The 22,210-nt window shown below is 42.1% G+C and overlaps 1 protein-coding gene across 4 annotated transcripts in view; it reads right to left on the reverse strand.

The window, feature by feature from the left end:
* Positions 1-11,936: 11,936 nt before the first annotated feature.
* Positions 11,937-22,210, reverse strand: part of REV3L (REV3 like, DNA directed polymerase zeta catalytic subunit) — a 187,195-nt gene continuing 176,921 nt past the window's right edge. For all 4 annotated transcript variants that reach the window (XM_066247758.1, XM_066247757.1, XM_066247759.1 and 1 more), the window contains 2 exons: positions 19,786-19,995; positions 11,937-13,045 (listed from right to left, as the gene is read on the reverse strand). In XM_066247758.1, the coding sequence (XP_066103855.1) occupies positions 12,905-13,045; positions 19,786-19,995 (351 nt within the window). In that variant the 3' untranslated portion in view covers positions 11,937-12,904. The remainder of the gene's footprint in view (positions 13,046-19,785; positions 19,996-22,210) is intronic.

Raw genomic sequence — 22,210 nt, forward strand, 5'->3', positions numbered from 1 at the left:
ATGAGGAAGCAGGGGCTTGTTCATCACCCCCCCTTCGTTTTCCGTGGATCTGGTTAGGCATGAGAGTGGCCTGAGTAACCACACGCCCTGTCCCAAGGGTCCCCTGAGCTGGAGGGGTGGGCTAAGGGACTGTGTCTCACCGGGACAGACCTGGGGACTGGCTGGGGCCCCTCTGCTGCTTCCCACTGGGAAAGATAACGGTTTCGGAGTGGGAGTTTTCAACTTGCTCACAACAGCAGCCGTTTCATCCTCTCTCCTTGGGGAAACTTGAGTAGATGCAGTAGTACACATGAAAAAACCATAAAACTCCTGTGTGGTGTGGTTAAGAGTGAGGTCTGTAGTCTATCAGCCTAGATAGAAATTTTGACTCTACTGCAGGGGTCCCCAAACTACGGCCCGCATGTGGCCCCCTGAGGCCATTTATCCGGCCCCCTCTGCACTTCTGGAAGGGGCACCTCTTTCATTGGTGGTCAGTGAGAGGAGCATAGTTCCCATTGAAATACTGGTCAGTTTGTTGATTTAAATTTACTTGTTCTTTATTTTAAATATTGTATTTGTTCCCGTTTTGTTTTTTTACTTTAAAATATGTGCAGTGTGCATAGGGATTTGTTCATAGTTTTTTTTATAGTCCGGCCCTCCAACAGTCTGAGGGACAGTGAACTGGCCCCCTGTGTAAAAAGTTTGGGGACCCCTGCTCTACTGTCTACTGCCTTGACCACATGACTTAATTTCTCTGTGCCTCAGTTTCCTTTCATGGTATCAGGAGTGAGACTAAATGAGATAATGTGTGTAAATCACTTAGCATATTGCCTTATACATCCTGTTATGGGCTAAACTGTGTCCCCCCTGAATTGGCCAGTTCATATGTTGAAGTCCTAACCCCCACCATCCCAGACTGTGACTATCAGGCGATAGGGCCTGTATAGAGGCAGTTAAGCTAAAATGAGGTCATTAGGGTGGACTGTACTCCAGTATGACTGGTGTCCTTATAAGAAGAGGAAATCTGGACACAGATAGGCACAGGAGTAATCATGTGAAGACACGGGGAGAAGAGAGCCATTGACATACAGCCGAGGGGAGAGGTTACAGAGGAAACCACCCCCCAGGGTCTTGATCTCAGACTGCTAGCCTTCAGAACTGTGGGAAAGATTTCAGTTGTTCAAGTCACCTGGTCTGTGGTACTTTTGTGGGTTTTTTTGTTTGTTTGTTTGTTTGTTTGTTTAGAGGGGAGGGAGAGAGAGAAAGACAGGAAGGGAGAAAGACGAGAAGAATTAATTCATAGTTGTGGCACCTTAGTTGTTCATTGATTGATTCTTATATGTGCCTTGACTGGTGTTGCGAACCAGCTGACTAGTAATTCCAGGTCCTGAGTGGAACAGCGCGGAATTAAGAAAATATGCTTAAAGAATTAAAGAATGGGTTCAGAAGGGCTCTACAATCACTACTGGCAAGAAGAGAGCATGCCCAAAAACTGCATCTTGCTTTATTTATAAGGCAAAGTGGGCCATTAGCAAGTCAATGAGATCTCTGATCATGTTTCTAAGGCAACTCAAGAATTTTTACCAAGTGCAGAAAACCCCCACCATACATAACATGCATTATGTTACATACATAACATTAACTTTACACAAAACAAGATAGAAGAAACTTGCCTCCAGTCTTTCCAGGAGACGTGCACCACAGCTTAACAGCCTTGAGTAACTTCACAGAACAAGTGAGGTGAGAGGTTGGGCAGACTGTCACCTTACAGCCAATTCCCTGCACCTCTGTCCCTCAAAAATCTAAACTGCAAAAACCCTGTTGGTTTTTCGGTCCCTGACAGACCAGGGGCTCCAGCTGAGCCAGTGACCCCTTACGCCAACGACCATTGCTGGGGTCCAGCCCGGGGGGAATCCAGGGGTCCCACAGGAAGAGACGGCGTCGGCGAAATCGAGTGAGAGAACCAAATTCTTTTCTTTCTCTTTATTCTCTAGTTAGCATTTACTGCCAGGCATCTCTGCCAATGGCTGGTCTAACTTTACTTTTTATGCACACACACTAAGTTACAATCACATGGTATTTTGAATACATCATTGTTTTAGTTTCACTATGGTTACATATTTCCAGATAACAGTTAATTCATATCTATAAGCTACAAATCAGGTGGTAAGTTATTCAAAGTACAGTTATACAATAGCAATAACAATATTGGTACAAACTTCTAAAAGATTAGTACTAATTAATAACTATTTTATTGTTGTTGTGAGTCAAGGGCGCAGAAAGAGATAGCAGACGAAATCATCAAGGACTAGCAAAGGACCACCGCTTGCTCAGGCAAATGGCCTTGAGTTCATGCAGTGTCCTAATTTTTTCACAAACTACAAAAAGCTTGTTTTACTGAGAAATTGGCATTACATCAAGAGTAACTTTTGCTTAAAGATATTGTACATAGAGTGCACCTGCAAGATAGCTTAGAAGCAACATAATATCAGAAGGCATTAATTGCTATTGTTGCTATGGATCCCACCACATTCCTCTCCTTATTCTTGGAAAATACAAAAATCTCATGAGAATGTTTTACTGAGAAAAGCCCAGCAACTGCCTTCAGTCACAAAACAAGTCTCTTAGCAAAACATTCTTTACTTGCCGGCTGTGCTCCCATCCAAGGCCACGCAACGGGCCACTCCGCTACACCTTACCTAAGATTCTATTGTCTAGTCAAATTTTATTTATTTACTATATTCATACACTAGTTAAGTTCTAACTTTATTCTTCTCAGAGTGTTCCACTACCTGTAGGTCAGGTATGCAAGAAGAAAGGAAAGTTTCTCTACTCTACCACATGAAAAGGCTAGGGAGGTAAAGTGATGAATTAAGTGAAGGCTGAAAGGTGCTCTGTGTATAGTTACTGTTTCCTACCTATTCATAAGTCACAATCTATTCTTTCTAACATGATTAATAAGAAGAAATTCTCCTACAAACTTAACCCTTTATGAGGGATATCATAGCCAGCCTCTTATGTTTATGAGCCCAGTTCAAGGGGCTTACAGGCTTTTCTGTGGAACTCACACCCTCTGTCTCATTTCCAAAGAAATTACTATGAATCTACAGGGAAAGCACGGTACTATTATCCCTGTGCCATAAATAATAGCACACACCCAGAAAAAGGGGGGATATAAGGCCAGATTAATTCAAAAAGGTCAAAGGGGGAAGTATCGTTGTGTCTTTCCTCTGCAGTGACTTTGTCAACCCACAGCTATTAGTCTTCACTGCGGTGACTTTATCAACCAGCAGTCATTGGTCTTCTTCTGTTGTGACTTTGTCAACCAGCAGTTGTGGATCTTCTCCTGCTGTGACCTTGTTAGCCAGCATTAGTGGATCGGCTCCCGACAGACCATGGGTTCATGTCTATGATCCTATGCTCAAGCCAGAGACCCTGCGCTCAAGCTGGTGAGCCCACGTTCAAACCAGCGACCTTGGGGTTTCGAACCTGGGACCTCAGTATTCCAGGCCGATTCTCTATCCACTGCACCACCACTGGCTGTGGTACCTTTTTATGGCAGCTCTAGCAAACTAATGTACATACTAAGTGTAAGGTATTTTTCCCACGTGGGAGATACTTAAAGGGGTCCCTCTAGGGAAGTCGGGCTAACATGACGTGGTGAAATCCCACTGGCTGGCAGACAGTCACTTTTTTCCAAAGGGTTCCTGTGAAGCCTCTTTTGGCGCACTTGGTTGTGGGCGGTCCTACCCAAAGTTCGCGGGTCTGAGTTCCCCACGTGACCATCCCCCATTATCCACCGACCTTACACTAAGTATGCAATAATATTAACTACTTTATTGTTATTATTCCAAATCACTTAGCCAAAGAAAAAAATAAAGCAGACCAAAATGGGGAACTTTGATCAGAAAATAGTGCTCACTAGTTTAGTGAAAAATACCATCTACAATAAGAGTTTTTATAACTGTTGTGGCTGGGAAGTTAATGAGGTTATGGGTCACAAGGGCACTTAGTTGTTCTGGCAAGTCAGATGTGTGACCAGGACTTGATGCACCTGGCCTGGCCACTCTCTGCCCAGGGACCCTGTGAAGGATGGACTCCTTTGGACCTGACCAAGTAGCTGAGGTAACAAACCCACTAGCAACAAGAGTGAGACTTAGGCCCTGGCTGGTTGGCTCAGTGGTAGAGCGTCGACCTGTTATGTGGATGTCCTGGGTTTGATTCCTGGTCAGGGCACACAGGAGAAGTGACCATCTGCTTCTCCCCCCCTCTCCCTTCTCTCTCTCTCTCTGTCATTTCCCTCCCACAGCTGTGTGGCTCAATTGGTTTGAGCGCATTGGCCACAGGAGCTGAGGATGGCTCCGTGGAGTCACTAAAAATAGCTTGGTTGTGAGCATGGCCCCAGATGGGCAGAGCATTGATCCCAGATGGGGGTAGTTTGGTGGGTCCCAGTTGGGACACATGCAGGAGTCTCTTTATCTCCCCTCCTCTCACTTAAATTAATTAAATAAATAAACAAATAAATAAAACAAATTTAAAAAGTGAGACTCAGCAAGAGTACATAGTTGTTTTTAATGGACAGTATATGTGTATGGTACATAATAAACTCAAACAGAACAAAGGTGAATTAAATAAATCATTCATCCTTGACCTTTACCCCAACCTTCATTTAGGCAACCATTCTTGTTATTTTTGTGCATCTTCTGGAGATGTGTACATATGTATATAAAAATGAATATAAATGAATATCCTCTGCTTGCTTGCTTGCTTTATTTATTTATTTATTTATTTTTGTATTTTTCCGAAGCCAGAAACGGGGAGGCAGTCAGACAGACTCCTGCATGCGCCCGACCGGGATCCACCTGGCACACCACCAGGGGCGTCGCTCTGTTGCGACGAGAGCCACTCTAGCACCTGAGGCAGAGGCCACAGAGCCATCCTCAGCGCCCGGGCCAACTTTGCTTCAATGGAGCCTCGGCTGTGGGAGGGGAAGAGAAAGACAGAGAGAAAAGAGAGGGGGAGGGGTGGAGAAGCAGATAGGTGCTTCTCCTGTGTGCCTTGGCCGGGAATCAAACCCGGGACTCCCGCACGCCAGGCCGACGCTTTACCACTGAGTCAACCGGCCAGGGCCACTTGCTTTATTTTTATTGAGACAGAATTGACATATAACATTGTATTACTTTTAGGTGTACAACATAATGATCCATATGTATAGTATCATGAAATGATCACAGTAGGTTTACTGAACATCCATCACTACATAGTTATAAAATTTTCTTCCTTTTGATGAGAACTTTTACGGTCTTAGCAACTTTCAAATATTTCATATTGTTAACTCAGAGTCACCCTGTTGTCCTTGAGATCCCCAGGATTCATTTATAACTGGAAGTTTATACCTTTGAGCCTCTTCACCCAATTTGCCCACCTCTGGCAACCCACCAATCTGTTCTTTGTATCTAGGGGTATAGTTTTTCTTTTTTTAGATTCCACCTATGTGATATCATACTGCTTTTCTCTGTCAGATTTATTTCACTTAGCAAAATGCCCTCAAGGTCCATCCTTGCAGTCACAAATGGCAGGATTTCCTTTTTTTTTTTTTTTTTTACAGCTAGTATTCCATCATGTGTGTATGAATGTCACATTTTCTTTACCCACTTATCTGTTGATGGGCACTTAGGTTGTTTCCATGCCTTGACTATTGCAAATGATACGGTGAACGTGGGGTTCAGATATCATTTTGAGAAAGTGATTTTGTTTCCTTCAGATAAATATCCAGAAATGAAACCTCTGGGTTATATGGTAGTTCTATTTTTCATTTTTTGAGGAACCTCCACACTGTTTCCATAGTGGCTGTCAATTTACATCCTACTAGCTTATTTATTATTTATTTATTTATTTATTTATCTATTAAGTGAAGAGAGAGAAAAAGAAGGGGGAGGAGGAGCAGGAAGCATCAACTCCCATATGTGCCTTAACCAGGTGAGCCTAGAGTTTTGAACCGGTGACCTCAGCATTCCAGGTTGATGCTTTATCCACTGTGCCACCACAGGTCAGATCTGTCTTCTTGATAATAGCCATTCTAACAGGTGTAAAGTGATATCTTACTGTGGTTTTGATTAGTGATGTTGAGTATCTTCTCATGTCTTGTCTATTTGTATGTCTTTGGAAAAATGTTTATTCAGATTCTCTGCCCATTAAAAATGTTTATTTTAGAGAGAGAGGAAGGGAGAGAGAGAGAAACATCAATTTGTTGTTCCGCTTATTTATACATCCACTCATTGATTCTTCTAGTGCCCTGACCAGGGATTGAACCTGCAACCATGGTGTATTGGGATGACATTCTAACCAACTGAGCTACCTCACCAGAGCTCTTTGCCTATTTTTTTTTTTTTTTTGTATTTTTCTGAAGCTGGAAAGGGGCAGAGACAGTCAGACAGACTCCCGCATGCGCCTGACCGGGATCCACCCGGCACGCCCACCAGGGGGCGACGCTCTGCCCACCAGGGGGTGATGCTCTGCCCCCCCGGGGGGCGTCGCTCTGTTGCGACCAGAACCACTCTAGCGCCTGGGGCAGAGGCCAAGAAACCATCCCCAGCGCCCAGGCCATCTTTATTCCAATGGAGCCTCGGCTGCGGGAGGGGAAGAAAGAGACAGAAAGGAAGGAGAAGGGGAGGGGTGGAGAAGCAGATGGGCACTTCTTCTGTGTGCCCTGGCCGGGAATTGAACCTGGGACTTCTGCATGCCAGGCCGACACTCTACCACTGAGCCAACCAGCCAGGGCTGCCTATTTTTTAATATATATTTTTTTGTTTTAATTTTTTCATTGATTTGAGAGAGGAAGGGAAATTGAGAGAGAGAATGGAGAGAGAGAGAAGCATCAACTTGTTTCTTTTTTTTTTTAATTTTTTTTAACTTTTATTAATTTCTAGAGAGGAGAGAAAATGAGAGAGAGAGAGAGAGAGAGAGAGAGAGAGAGAGAGAGAGAGAAGGGGGAGGGAGGAGCAGGAAGAATCAACTCCCATATGTGCCTTGACCAGGCAAGCCCAGGGTTTTGAACCGGCGACCTCAGCATTCCAGGTTGACGCTTTATCCACTGCGCCACCACAGGTCAGGCTCAACTTGTTTCAGTTAGTTGTTCTACTTACTGTGTTTTCCTGAAAATAAGACAGTGTTTTTTATTTTTGCTCCTAAAGACGCGCTAGGTCTTATTTTCAGGGGATGTCTTATTTTTCCATGAACAAGAATTCACATTTATTGTTGAACAAAAAAATCAACATTTATTAATATACCGTAGTCATGTCCTCACAAATATCAGCATAACCAGCCAAACTCTGAATTCCATCAAGAATTTCTTGTGACTCTATTTCCATGTACAACAATCTACCCTGTTTCCCTGAAAATAACACAGTGTCTTGTATTGATTTTTGCTTCTAAAGATGCGCTAGGTCTTATTTTCAGGGGAGGCCTTATATTTCTAAGCTTGAAAAAAAATTGTACTAGGTCTTATTTTCGGGGAAACAGGATAGTTGTGTACTGATTGATTGTTTCTCATACATACCAGGCCGGGGATCGAACCTATGATCTCTGGTGTGCTTCATAGATGCTTTATTCACTGAACCACCTGGCCAGGGCTTCTTTGCTTGTTTTAATCGGATATATATATATTTTTTTCATTTATTTTTTTGCTAGAGTTGTATGAGTTCTTTATATATTTTGAATATCAGCCTATTATGTGATTTATGATTTACAAATATTTTCTACCATTTGGTAGGTTGCTTTTTAATTTTGTTGGTTTCCTTTGGTGTACAAAAGCTTTTTAGTCTGATGTAGTCCCACTTGTTTATTTTTGCCTATGTTGCCTTTGCTTTTGACGTCCAATCCAAAAATCACTGTGAAGACCAATGTCAAGGAGCTTGCTGCCTATATTTTCTTCTAGGAGTTTTATGGTTTCAGTTCTTACATTGTCTTTAACCCATTTTGGGTGAATTTTTATGTGTGATTTAAGATAGGGGTCCAGTTTCATTCTTTTGCATATTGCCATTTAGTTTTCCCAACACCTTTTATTGAAGAAACTGTCCCTTTGTTGTAAATTAATTGACCATATATGTGTGAGTTTATTTCTGGGCTATTTTGTCCCATTGATCTATGTGTCTGTTTTTATGCCAGTACCACCCTGTTTTTAATTTGCGCTAGAGTTTAAATTGAGGACTCCAAAGCCTGAGTTCTTTTTACTATTGAGGATACAGACTTCCACTTAATCTCCCTGTTCTTAGTTGTGTACCTCATCTTGTGCTCCTCACTGCCCAAGGTCCCCAAGTACAGTGCCTTGGTGGTTCTCATTCTCTACAGAATAAGCCTAAATGAACTGTGTGTGAGGAGGGGCAGGGTAGAGTGACCTGCATATGTGGAGTCAAGCTGGTCTGTGGGACTAATTGCTCCTTTTAAGCAATCAGTTCCCACTGGGGTCTTCTATACCAAAGCCTGTCTGGAGTTCTCTAACAATGATCAATGTTTGCCTTCTTTTTCGTTTTTGCGTTTGTCCAAGAGAGGACGATGAGGTGGCAAGAAACATCTTTATTTCACTATCTTGAAACCAATGTAAATTTACTTCTCTCCCAAGATTGTGACATACTTGAGGACAGGATGATCTTGGTATTTCTAGATGAGCAAAATTTAGGGCACATATTAGATGCTCAGTAAATATTGTCATTTTTGAATGAGTAATATTTTACATTTGTGTAAATATTTTGTATTCACACACATTTCCATTCATAATGCCTCTATAGGGTAATCAGGGTAGGTGGTATTGTGTTTTCAAAGAACATGACCATTATTGAACTTATTATCTATGACCAAATTAGTTGCTTTTCCTTAGGTTGTATTCCCTTTAGTGATCAGGAGGAAGACCAGGACTTGCAGTTTCCTTATTCCTAGCCATTATTTCCTGGAAACCTCCTTATCTTTCCCTACAACAAAAGGCGCCATGATAGCATCAGTAGCAAGTCAGGTAAAAGACTCACAGGACCTGACCAGTGGTGGCGCAGTGGGTACAGCATTGACCTGGGACACTGAGGTCCCAGGTTTAGAACCCCACGGTTGCCAGCTTGAGTGTAGATTCACTGGCTTGTCACTGGCTTGATTGTGGGATCAACATGATCCCAAGGTCGCTGGCTTGAGCCCAAAAGTCACTGGCTCAGCTGGAGCCCCTGGTCAAAGCACATATGAGAAGCAGTGAATGAACAGCTAAAGTGATGCAACTATGAGTTGATGCTTCTCATCTTTCTCCCACTCTCACTGAAGAAAAATAAAGACTCACAGGCAGTAAGATTAGGTATTTTAATTTAAAAATGCCTTCATCTGTCTTCCTGGTCATATTACCCTTTCTGAAAATATACACAGAAACCTGATTTTATAAATCTGAGGTTCTTCCACAAAATATTTTGTTTTGTAAACCACTCTTGGGACTTGGCCAAAGTGACAAAAGAGCCTTGGGTGAGGGTGTGGAAATGAGACAGAGGCCGTGGATTCAATACTGTCTCTTATGACTTCCTCCTCTGATCCCAAACGCTAGAAATAATCCATGACTATTTTTCTCTATAAACCTATTCATTAAGCAGAATGCTGGGGGTATCAATGGTATCAGACTTCATTCACTTTTATAAAACTAAAAATGGTTAAAGGTAACAAGTCCCATCACATCAGGGGAAAGAGAAAAGGTATTTATTACAGGATACTAAGTACAATGTGCTTAGCAGACTATCCTTCACGGGGCAGTCTCGCTAAGAGATGGGGTCATATTCAGCCTAAAAATAGCTCTTGGTTCATAGCAGGGCACCAATAATACCATTTACAGCCAGTTTTATTTTTATTTTATAAAGTCAAATATGCAAATATTTTAATAAGTACTATATTGATGAGAAATCAATTTAAAAGCTTGATAGGCCTTAAGAAATATTGCTGTTTCAGCTATAATGAAAATGAAAATAGAGTAGATGGAAGACCAAGATGACCCAGCTACAAGACTTTGCTAGCATAAAATGCAGCTCTGGGAGGGATTTTTAGGTCGCAGGGCAACATGTACGATGGTAGGGAGTGTATCTTCTGAGACTAATGAGGGTCGGGCCTATGACCATTCTCTCTGAGTGGCCTGCTCCAGCCCTCACAAGACTACCTTCTTTAAGAACTTTTTTTGTTTTTAATTAGGAAAGAGAGAGACAGGAATGGAGATGAGAAGCATCAACTCATAGTTGCGAGACTTTAGTTGTTCATTGATTGCTTCTTGTATATGCCTGGATGGGGGTGGCGGGGCTCCAGCCAAGCCAGTGACATTGGGATCATGTCAATGAGCCCATACTCAGCTGGCAACCTTGGGGTTTTGAACCCGGGACCTTGGCATCCCAAGTCAATGCTCTATATACTGTGCCACTACCAGTCAGACACTAAGAATTTTTTTTATCTGCTTTCCCCATAAATTGGCCTTCTTCAGACACTGTTAGAAAACTGATCATAGCCTGACCGGGCGGTGGCACAGTGGATAGAGCGTTGGACTGGGATGCGGAGGACCCAGGTTTGAGACCCCAAGGTTGCCAGCTTAAGTGCGGGCTCATCTGGTTTGAGCAAAGTTCACCAGCTTGGACCCAAGGTCGCTGGCTCCAGCAAGGCGTCACTCGGTCTGCTGTAGCTCCCCCGGTCAAGGCACACATGAGAAAGCAATCAATGAACAACTAAGGCGCCACAATGAAGAATTGATGTTTCTCATCTCTCTCCCTTCCTGTCTGTTCCTATCTGTCCCTCTCTCTGTCTCTGCCACGAAAAAACCAAAACACAACAAATAAAAAACTGATCATATAGAATTGAATACTTTATGGTTATTTAGCATTTGCTGATTTCCCACTCTTTATTGGGAACTCTGGGGTAGGGAGAGGAGGCAAAGTGGTAAGTAGCTCTTGTTAATATCTCACATCTAGGGAAAGACACTGGTGGGAAGTGGGCAGAATGAGAGAAAAAGATATTTTAACAAACTTAGGATGTTTAATGAAATTATTTCTTTAGCGTTATTCAGACAATGCAGTTGTGTGTGTTGTATATATGTGTGTGCTGGGTAAAAATATAAACCTTTATTAACAGCTGATCTAAAATGGAGGGAAAATAATTATGAAAGTAACTGAAAGCTTCTTACAAAAAGTTTTTTTTGGTAGAATAGGTCCAAATTTCAATACATTCTCAGGTAACAAAAAATTGGCATTTAAATTTTTAAAAACTAAAAATGTAAATTTTGCTTTCCATCTGGAAAGTCCTAGCTTCAAGATTAATTATATCTAAATTAAAATGAACTCAAAACCTATTAACAAGAAGATTCTTAGGACTCTTAAAAAATGAGAGCTAGCCCTGGCTGGTTGGCTCAGTGGTAGAGGGTCGGCCTGGCGTGCAGGAGTCCCGGGTTTGATTCCTGGCCAGGGCACACAGGAGAAGCACCCATCTGCTTCTCCACCCCTCCCCCTCTCCTTCCTCTCTGTATCTCTCTTCCCCTCTCGCAGTCAAGGCTCCATTGGAGCAAAGTTGGCCCAGGCACTGGGGATGGCTCTGTGGCCTCTGCCTCAGGTGCTAGAATGGCTCTGATTGCGGCAGAGCAACACCCCAAGATGGGCAGAGCATTGCCCCCTGGTGGGCATGCGGGAGTCTGTCTGACTGCCTCCCTGTTTCCAACTTTGGAAAAATACAAAAAAAAAAAAAAAATGAGAGCTAAATTTTTCCTAGACAACTTTTGCTGCCGTTCACTTTAATCCTAAAGTTTTGGTAAGAGAATTTTAATACCAAGTAGGGTATAATCAGTTAAATTTACCTTATTAAAATTCAGAAAAAGTAGGGTAAGAAGTAACCAACATAAGCTTATATTATATAACAGATGAAGATAATACATGTATCATTTACAGCAAGATAAAAACCACACTCCCACATTTCAATTTTATTCAATTTTAATATGGTTTCCATTAACTTTTAAAACAAAATGATTTCCAGTTTAAAAAACAATGCACTGACCACATAATTCCTTCTTCATTTTATACAGTTATACAAATATTCTAAATACACATTTTGTGTTCAAGATGATGGCAAATAAGATTAACTGTACAGTACATAAGGAAAGAAAATATTTTAAGCATATTTAGAAGCAATAGAAATGTCTATACAAAACAAAAATGGAATAAAATTTTTTATTTTTAAAGTATTGCAACAGGCCCACAGGTTTGTAACAAAAATGTCTTTGCACAGTTCCTCACAATGCCCCATTAATAGCTAAAGCAAGACAGCGTTTTAGAAAAGAATGTTTCAAAATGCTACACATGGTACTACTGTTTGCACAGTTTGATCAGAATAACAACTCTACTCTGAGTCAAGCAAATCCTAGAGGAAATATACCAAACAACTTGAAAATCATTTGTATAAAAGTCATTGCACGTTTTACTCAGTTGTTTGAAAAGTAAAAAAGTGTATTTACAAAATATTTTGCAGTCAAAATTATAAAGTGAATGGACATCTCTACGTAACATGTCTTGATACAGACAGTTCAAGGAAAACACATGAATGGTTTTTTTAAAAGAGGTTTTCAGTGCTCTGTCCACAGGGAAGTAAACATGATCTATTCAAATGGATTTACAAGATGTTACACATACTGGAGCAGATTCCACACCGGCATTATAAAACAATATTAAAGGTGAAAGGATGAGGAATTTGTACATTGTAAGAAGTGAGCTATTCAGAGACCAACAAATACAATTTTTAATTTAGTTAGCATAAAAGTCTTCAGTTTTCAGATAACAGACAATGAACATACTTGACTCGATGAAAGTTGAAAAAGCACCATGCACAACAGTTTAGTGGTAAACACCAAAAAAAATAGCACCTGGAATTCTGGGATATTGAGAATCTAAAACTGGTCTAGTAATTGCCGGAGATATGGTGCCTTGGATAATTCTCTGTTTACTCGGGAGAGTTTGAAAAGTACAGGGCAGTTCAGAGAAACACACGGGATATGTCGATCAAAGCAACTTGTGCAATTCTTGCATATCTGAAAGTAGAAGAGAATACATAAAATGATAGGAAAATTCCTATGTAAATGTATAAAGTACAAACTTTTATAACTTCTTTCTGACCCACTAGAGATTACTGGCAGACATCTGACACATAATACGTTACAGAACATTTCATTAATTTTCATCTCATTGAAGCCTAGACTTCATTTTTTGTTGAAACATTTCTAAAGGATATTATTTCACAAAACAGCTCAAAGTTCCCTAAGGATTCAGTTCATTCCTGCCTGAGATCAACTTTCATTTACAGTAGAATGCTATTAAGATCTGCATAATAAGCTTCCCCAAATTACCACTCAAAGGCTGTCTCTTAAATGAGCTATAAACATTTTCAAGATTCTCAGTTTTATCTTTTTATATGCCAATTATAAAAAAGTTATTCATTTTCTTATTTTAGAAGAAAAAATATCTCAGTATGAGAAAAATCTAAGGATGAGAATTTGAGTGGTTCTCAACCCTGGCTATACATGAGCTTAAAAATGTACTAAATGCTTGAGCCCCAGCCTAGACCAATGAGTAGAATAGAGAATGAAATAGCCTGACCTGTGGTGGCGCAGTGGGATAAAGCGTCAACCTGGAACACTGAGGTTACAGGTTCGAAACCTTGGGCTTGTCTGGTCAAGGCACATATGGGAGTTGATGCTTCCTGCTCCTCCCCCTTCTCATGGGAGTTGATGCTTCCTGCTCCTCCCCCTTCTCATGGGAGTTGATGCTTCCTGCTCCTCCCCCTTCTCATGGGAGTTGATGCTTCCTGCTCCTCCCCCTTCTCTTTCTCCCCCCCCCCACTAAAAATCAATAAATAAAATATTAAAAAAAAAAGAGAATGAAATAAGTAGCCTAAGAATCTAAACTTTTTAGGGTTCCTAGGTGATTCTGATGTATATGAAGATCTGATCTGAAGAAAAATAATAAACTGTAAGGCTAATTTTTTTTTTTTACAGAGACAGAGAGAGAGTCAGAGAGAGAGAGAGAGAGATAGGGACAGACAGACAGGAACAGAGAGAGATGAAAAGCATCAATCATTAGTTTTTCATTGCAACACCTTAGTTGTTCATTGATTGCTTTCTCATATGTGCCTTGACCGTGGGGCTACAGCAGACCGAGTAACCCCTTGCTCAAGCCAGTGACCTTGGGTCCAAGCTGGTGAGCTTTGCTTAAACCAGATGAGCCCGCGCTCAAGTTGGCGACCCCGGGGTCTCAAACCTGGGTCCTCTGCATCCCAGTCTGATGCTCTATCCACTGCGCCGCCACCTGGTCAGGCAAACTGTAAGGCTATTTTTAAAAAAGAAGTGTTATTTATAATGATCAAGTTTTAAACAGTATGTAACATCTGAAGTCAAACATAGTTAAAAAGATTCTAAAACATTAACAAATTAACAAGGATAATACTGAGGAACCAAGGGTCAAAAAAATATAGGCTGATTTTTTTTACTTTAATAGTGTATTCAGGCCTTGGCTCGTTGGGTCAGTGGTAGAGCATTGACCCGGCATATGGACGTCCCAGGTTCGATTCCCAGTCAGGGCACACAGGAGAAGCAGCCATCTACTTCTCTCCCCTTCTCCCACAGCCATGGCCCAATTGGCTAGAGCAAGTTGGCCTGGGGTGCTGAGTAAGGCTCTGTGGCCTTCACCTCAGGTGCCAAAAAAAAAATGGCTTGGTTGCTGAGCAACAGAGCAATGGCCCAAGATGGGCAGAGCATTACCCCCTAGTGGGCTTGCCTGGTGGATCATGGTTGGGCACATGCAGAAGTCTGTCTCCTGCTTCACCTCCACTCACTAAACAAACAAACAAAAAAGTTTATAAGTCATTAAAAAAAAAGGAATACTAAAACTACTTTAGACTATCTTTTCAGTTATTTCTCTGATCTATAGCAAATAGCTCCTGTTTTAGGGATGTCTCATAGAGTGAAACATTTTTGTTCTTTGCCTTCATATCTTCCAGTCAACTGATGGCAGTTTTTCTGAGCACAATGGTTATTTTATCTAGTACTATGTACTGCCACAAGCAGACCACTGAGAAATGTGTGCTTTAGTGTGCTCTCAAGCTGTTCTGTGAAGCCTTTTGCTACATGGATCTCTGACAAGAGACTCAAATCTACTCCCAAATACAGAATTTCTGTATTACAGCTCTAAGCACTGAACTACTGCAGCCACACTCAAGTGCCAGGACAAACTGATAAATATTTATGCACTCTCTGTGCTTGTCTGGCGAATGAGCCAGGATGGAATTACTTGCTTTACTAAATTTAACTCAATGGTTAGTTCCTAGATCCTTTCTTTACTGGTGATTGAAACCCTGAGCATTATAACTCTATTCAGTTTACATTTAAAACTTGAAACACTTACTTTTTAGCTCACAAGGAGGCAGACGTTAAAAAAATTATATCTGCTTTAATCTTTATTCTTTCTTTTTGCTATCCTCTGGTTTTCTTATTTTTTCAAAAGTTTTTATCAGATGCTTAATTCATTTCTTTTTTTGTGTTTACTATTAAGTGTTTGAGGTGATGAATTTTTCTGCTATGGCTTAAATGTGGTGTTTAATAGGCAGTGTTAAAATTTCAAAGTAGAAGGATCATTTTATTTTCTGAGTTCATAATTACTAGTTTTATAGCATTGTATTGATAAAATGTTGTGTATTAATAGTTCTACTTTTTGGAATTTACTAAGGTTTTCTTTACAGACTAAGATATGGTCATATTTTTTTTAACATTCCATAAATACCTGAAAAGAAGGCGTATCTCTAACAGAGTTTGATATATAATCATAAGGTCTACCATACTATATAATGTTGTTTAAGTCTTACCTAATTGTTCTTATTTCTATCACTTGATTGGTCTTGGGCTGAGAGAAGTATATCAAAATCTATTACTAATGTTTCTCACTATTTCTCATTCTCTAATTTCTGTTTTCCTACAGGAGACACACATTTTAATTCTCTTTAAAAAAAACCCCGGCCCTGGCCGGTTGACTCAGTGGTGGAGCGTCGGCCTGGCATGTGGAGGTCCCGGGTTCGATTCCTGGCCAGGGCACACAGGAGAAGCACCCATCTGCCTCTCCACCCCTCCCCCTCTCCTTCCTCTCTGTCTCTCTCTTCCCCTCCCACGGCCATGGCTCCATTGGAACAAGGATGGCCCGGGCGCTGGGGATGGCTCCTTGGCCTATGCCCCAGGCACTGGAGTGGCTCTGGTCGCAGCAGAGCGACGCCCTGGAGGGGCAGAGCATCACTCCCTGGTGGGCAGAGCGTTGCCCCCTGGTGGGTGTGCCGGGTGGATCCAGGTTGGGCGCATGCGGGAGTCTGTCTGACTGTCTCTCCCCGTTTCCGGCTTCAGAAAAATACAAAAAAACCCAAAAACCAACAACAACAACAAAAAAACCCCTAAAGTTGGCCTGACCTGTGATGGCCCAGTGGATAAAGTGTCAACCTGGAATGCTGAGGTTGCCAGTTCGAAACCCTGGGTTTGCCTGGTCAAGGCACATATGGGAGTTGATACTTCCTGCTCCTCCCCCCTTCTCTCTCTCTGTCTCTCTCTCTCTTTCCCTCTTTCTCCCCCTCTAATGAATAAAGTCTTTAAAAAAAACAACAAAGAAAACCCTCTAAAGTTAAAAGTATATATCTGTGTGTGTGTGTGTGTGTGTGTATGTGTGTGACAGAGGCAGAGAAAGGGACAGATAGGAAGGGAGAGAGATGAGAAGCATCAATTCTTCATTGCAGCTCCTTAGTTGTTTATTGATTGATTTCTCATATGTGCTTTGACCCAGGAGGCTCTAGCCGAGCCAGTGACCCCTTGCTCAAGCCAGTGAGCGACGTTGAACTCAAGTTGGTGAGCCTACACTCAAGCAGGTGACTGGGGTTTTGAACCTGGGTCCTCTGCATCCTAGTCCAATGCTCTATCCACTGCACCACCACCTGGTCAGGCACAGTATCACTTCTTTTAGGCTGCATTTTATAGGAAATAAGTCCTAATACTGAAGGAGGGTTCTGATTAAATTGATGGCACGGCATGTCCCCAAGGTCCTGGGAAGAGACCCTCCGACGTCACTGGTGCTCCTGCTCACAGCCGCGCCTCTACTGGAAGCCAATAAGGAAGTTTCTATGAGGGCTGGTTGTTTCTCAAGCTGGGAATGCCCAGCGACTTCAGTGGTTGCTCTGACTAGAACCACAAAACTAGTACAAAGTGACTGAAAATTGGTTGGTCTTCACACCAGTGACATATTGCTTCTTTAATTGTCCATTCAGTAGGAAGTTGTTCCTTCATTTGATACATATGCACAGGCCACCAGCACAGGCTGGACCCTGTGCAAGGCAAAGCCCACTCAGCAGTGAGGAAAGCACTGGGTCTCTGGCCTCCCTGGATCCCTGCTGTCCAGTGGGGAAGACAGACACTTCATCATAGTAAAGCCGAAGGCGCTAGGGCGGGGCCTACTGCGGAGAAGGCTTCACTGGTGAGGGGTTTAAGTTTATTCCTCTTCGATGATGACTGGTGGGGACAGAGGAAAGCATTTCAGGCAGAGAGAACAGGATGTTTAAAGGCCAGGACGTGAGAGACATTAAGGTGCATTTCTGGACCTAAAAGAAGTTCAGTATCATGTGGGTGGAGGGTGAAGTGTGACAGGGAGAAGGGAAGACATGGTGATAGAGAGGTAGCAGGTAAGGGTCAGAATGGAGAAAAATATATAAATCATGCTAAGAAATTTGAATTTTATCAGAAGGGAGAGAGTGGGGAAGAGATCGATTAGGATGGTAACAGCAGAAAAGGAGAAAAGTGAAAGTATTTAAGAACCATTTAGGATATGGAAGGGAAGAGGGAAAAGTCAACTTATTTCAATAAGCTAGGCTTCTGCGGCTAAATCAAAACAGTCATACTTTTTAGAGTCTATCATCCTTAATAACATTTGTGTAATGCAGTCCAGATGACTGGCTATAGTCCCTAAAACTTAAGATCTTTCTGCCAACCAACTGTGTGGCAACTAGAATGATGCAGATGAAATAGTCTATACTTTACCAATCCTTAATCATCTTTCTATCATTTGAATTCCTAAATGCCTAGTCTCCTCAGAGATGGAGTCTCTCCCTATTCACCTGTGTGACAGCTAAAATGTCCTATTAAGAGCTGTGGATTGAGTCTGTCTTGGTTCAAAAGCTTCTTTAATTTGAGCACAAGTGGCAGAGCCTGGCCTCTCTATACTGGTGGTTGGGTTGTGTCAGGCCTGTGAGCAGAGGAGCTGCTAGGAGTGACTGCATAGAGCCTTCCCGATGTTAGAGCTAGACGGGAGTATGAAGGAGCGCTGGCTCAACGTCTGATTCTGATAATGAGGAGGCCAAGGGATGTGGCCAATATTATGAACTCTAGACTAGAATCCCGATGTCCTATCAGCATGATTCATTTGCCATTAAAGCACCTGTCTCTCAATTATCTGGTTGCTTTTAAAACATTTTAATAACTACATATTGATCTTCTAAAACAGGACAAAACAAATTCCATCTCAAAACTTTTCTAGCTTGAAAGCTGAAATTAACTTGAAATATGGTGGTATAAGATATAATCATTCTTTTTTTTTTTTTTTTGAGTGAAAGAGACAGAGAGAGGGACAGACAGGAAGGGAGATGAAAAGGATCAAGGTTCATTGATTGCTTTCTCATATGTGCCTTGAGTGGGGGACTACAGCAGAACGAGTGAGCCCTTGCTCAAGCCCGCGACCTTGGGCTTCAAGCCAGTGACCCCATACTCAAGCCAGATAAGCCTGTGCTCAAGCTGGTGACCTCAGGGTTTTGAACCTGGGTCCTCTGCTTCCCAGTCCAATGTTCTATCCCTTGCACCACTGCCTGGTCAGGTGAGATATAATCATTCTTTTAAGTAATACACTACTTTGTTTTTAAAAATGTACTCTATGATTTTTCTTTAGATATCATTTTCCAACTTATTTCAAGATATTTTTGTTGTCTATTTCTGCTAGAACTCCTACTTGAAAAATCTCTCTGCATTTTATGTCTATATCCCAGCTCAGATACTTAGTAGAAGTGTAACATTCATAGGGGTAAATTACCCCTTTGTGTTACTCATCTGTAAGAGGGCTAGAACAGTCTCTGGCACATAGTAAGATTTAATCATGTTCACTGCTAATTTTCTGCCTGGACTCCTAGAATGGCAAACCTTCCAAGCTTACTAGTCATGTGCTAGACAACCAGATTTTATAATGGAAAGTAGATATGGTAGGCACAGCAATGGGGTACTTTTCTTTTTTTTTAATTTTTAAAATTTATTTATTCATTTTAGAGAGGAGAGAGAGAGAGAGAGAGAGAGAGAGAGAGAGAGAGAGAAAGGGGAAGGAGCAAGAAGCATCAACTCCCATATGTGCCTTGACCAAGCAAGCCCAGGGTTTTGAATTGGCAACCTCAGTGTTCCAGGTCAATGCTTTATCCACTGCGCCACCACAGGTCAGGCTTTTCTTTCTTTTTTAATAATACTACTATAAAAGAAACTGAGTTCTAGGTTTTAATAAACATAATACACTATTCATTAAAAACAAAAAAATGATAAAACAAGTTATTTTTAATAAGTTTAGTTCAATTATACTTTGAGATTTTAAGAAGTTTACTAACATAGAATCCTTACTCCACTTTTCATACCAGTTTTATATCTCATACCTTGAGCCTTGACTACATTTCCCTCAATAATCAGATTGTTTAGGATTCTCGGTCTATTGAACAAGGCTGTACCTTTACAAGTTGCTCCTGTTGACGTTCCAACTCTCGAATTTCCTGGTTGAGGATGACTGCAACATGCTGAGGCTGGCTCCGACATTTACCACAGATGCCATGCTGGGTCAGGTCGTCACACACTGGGCAGTGCAAGGTGGTGAAGTACTGTGAAATCGTGCCTTTCCGCCCTTCAGGCTCACTTCGAGAGGAGCTGCTGGCTTTCTGCATCTATAACAACATCAATTCAGAAAGAAGTCTGTGCCAGCTTCATAGCGGTGCCGCTATTCTCATGCTAATGACAGGTTTTCTAAGACATCACTGCATTCATTGAAGAAACACTGAGCAGCTACATAAAAGTTATTAGGTCAGCTTACAAATGCCATTGGCTTGACATTCTTGCTGTAGATGAAATGGAAAGTAGTAATAGCTTGCTGGCATAGATCCAGGACACAGCACTGCAGATGTTGACCAGCACAGATTCTCTGAAGCACAACTTCAACCTCAGCTTACTAGCTTATTCTTTTCCTTGTGGCCCTAAGTGCTTATTGAGAAAGTGAAAATTTTTAAAAAATTTATTTATTGATTGATTTTTACAGAGAGAGGATGAGTGAAAAGCATCAACTCATAACTGCTTCACTTTAGTTGTTCATTGATTGCTTGCCGTATGTACCTTGATTGGGCAAGGCCAGGGTTTTGAACCAGTGACCTCAACATCCCAGGGAAAATAATTTTTTTTTTCTTTTTTTTTTTTTTTTTTTTTCTTTTTCTTTCTGAAGCTGGAAATGGAGAGACACAGTCAGACAGCCTCCCGCATGCGCCCGACCGGGATCCACCCGGCACGCCCACCAGGGGCGATGCTCTGCCCCTCTGGGGCGTCGCTCTGCCGCGACCAGAGCCACTCTAGCACCTCGGGCAGAGGCCAAGAAGCCATCCCCAGCGCCCGGGCCATCTTTGCTCCAATGGAGCTTTGGCTGCGGGAGGGGAAGAGAGAGACAGAGAGGAAGGAGGGGAAGGGGGTGGAGAAGCAAATGGGCGCTTCTCCTATGTGCCCTGGCCGGGAATCGAACCCGGGTCCCCCGCACGCCAGGCCGACGCTCTACCGCTGAGGAAAATAATTTGAATATCAATTTTTTTTTATATTTATTTATTTACTTATTCATTTTTTTTTTTAGGGAGGAGAGGGAGAGATAGAGAGAGAGAGAGGAGAGACAGAGAGAGAGAAGGGGGGGAGGAGCTGGAAGCATCAACTCCCATATGTGCCTTGACCAGGCAAGCCCAGGGTTTCGAACCGACGACCTCAGCATTTCCAGGTCGACGCTTTATCCACTGCGCCACCACAGGTCAGGCTGAATATCAATTTTTATCAGTTTCCCTGACTGCCATCAGACTTTCATAATCTGAAATAACAACAAATGACTGAGCAGATCTAATTTTTTTTTTTTTAACTCAGTGAGGAGAGGCAGAAACAGACTCTGGCATGTGCTCCAATGGGGGTCCACCCAGCAAGCCCATTAGGGGGCAATGCTTTGTTCATCTGGGGCATTGCTCTGTTGCTCAGCAACCAAGCTCTTCTTAGTGCCTGAGGTGGAGGCCATGTAGCCATCCTCAGCACTGGGGGCCAGCTTGCTCCAGTTGAGCCATGGAGGTAGGACGGGAGGAGAAGAGAGAGGCAGAAAGAGAGACAGAAGTGAGGGGGAGGGGTAGAGAAGCAGCCATCTGTGTGCCCTGACCGGGAATGGAATCTGGGACATCCAAACATCCAGCCAATGCTCTATCACTGAGCCAACTGGCCAGGGCCAAAGATCTAATTCTAAGCAGAAAATAAAAACTACTACTCTCCTAGAGTAATGTATCCCAACTTATTATAGTAGATCACTCCTGGCCTGGCACTGAGGATGGCTTCATGACCTTCACCTCAGGCATTAAGAAAAAATGGCTCAGGCTGCAATGGAGCAAGGGCCCTAGATGGGCAGAGCATCCCCCTAGTGGGCTTGCTGGGTGGATCCCCATTAGGGCATCTGTGGGAGTCTGTCTCTTCCTCCCCTCCTCTCACTAAAAAAAAAAAAAAAAAAAAAAAAAAAATCAGATCATTCCTTCAGGCTTCCAACGAGTCAAGATTGCTAGGACTCCACATTGCATGTTTTACTTTAGTAAAATGCTATTTTGACATTATTTCTTTAGTCTGCTTTCTTCCGGACTACATCTACATACTACATCCTATACATATGTTTCTTCAATACCCATTTTGAAGGAAATGTAGCGCTCTCTTTTTTATTAGCTAGTTTACTAAGTTATTTTGTAGTTTAGTGTTTACCACTGAAATTGTGGGAATTATTTTAATATTCTATAATATGGCCAGTGTGAAACCAGCTGGGAAGGTGTTGAGAGAAAACTTAAGTTTCTGTTAGAAAATCAGAAGGGTACAGCCCCTTTACCAGTTTAG

The sequence above is a fragment of the Saccopteryx bilineata genome, chromosome 12 (assembly GCF_036850765.1).
Source record: "Saccopteryx bilineata isolate mSacBil1 chromosome 12, mSacBil1_pri_phased_curated, whole genome shotgun sequence".
NCBI lineage: Eukaryota > Metazoa > Chordata > Mammalia > Chiroptera > Emballonuridae > Saccopteryx > Saccopteryx bilineata.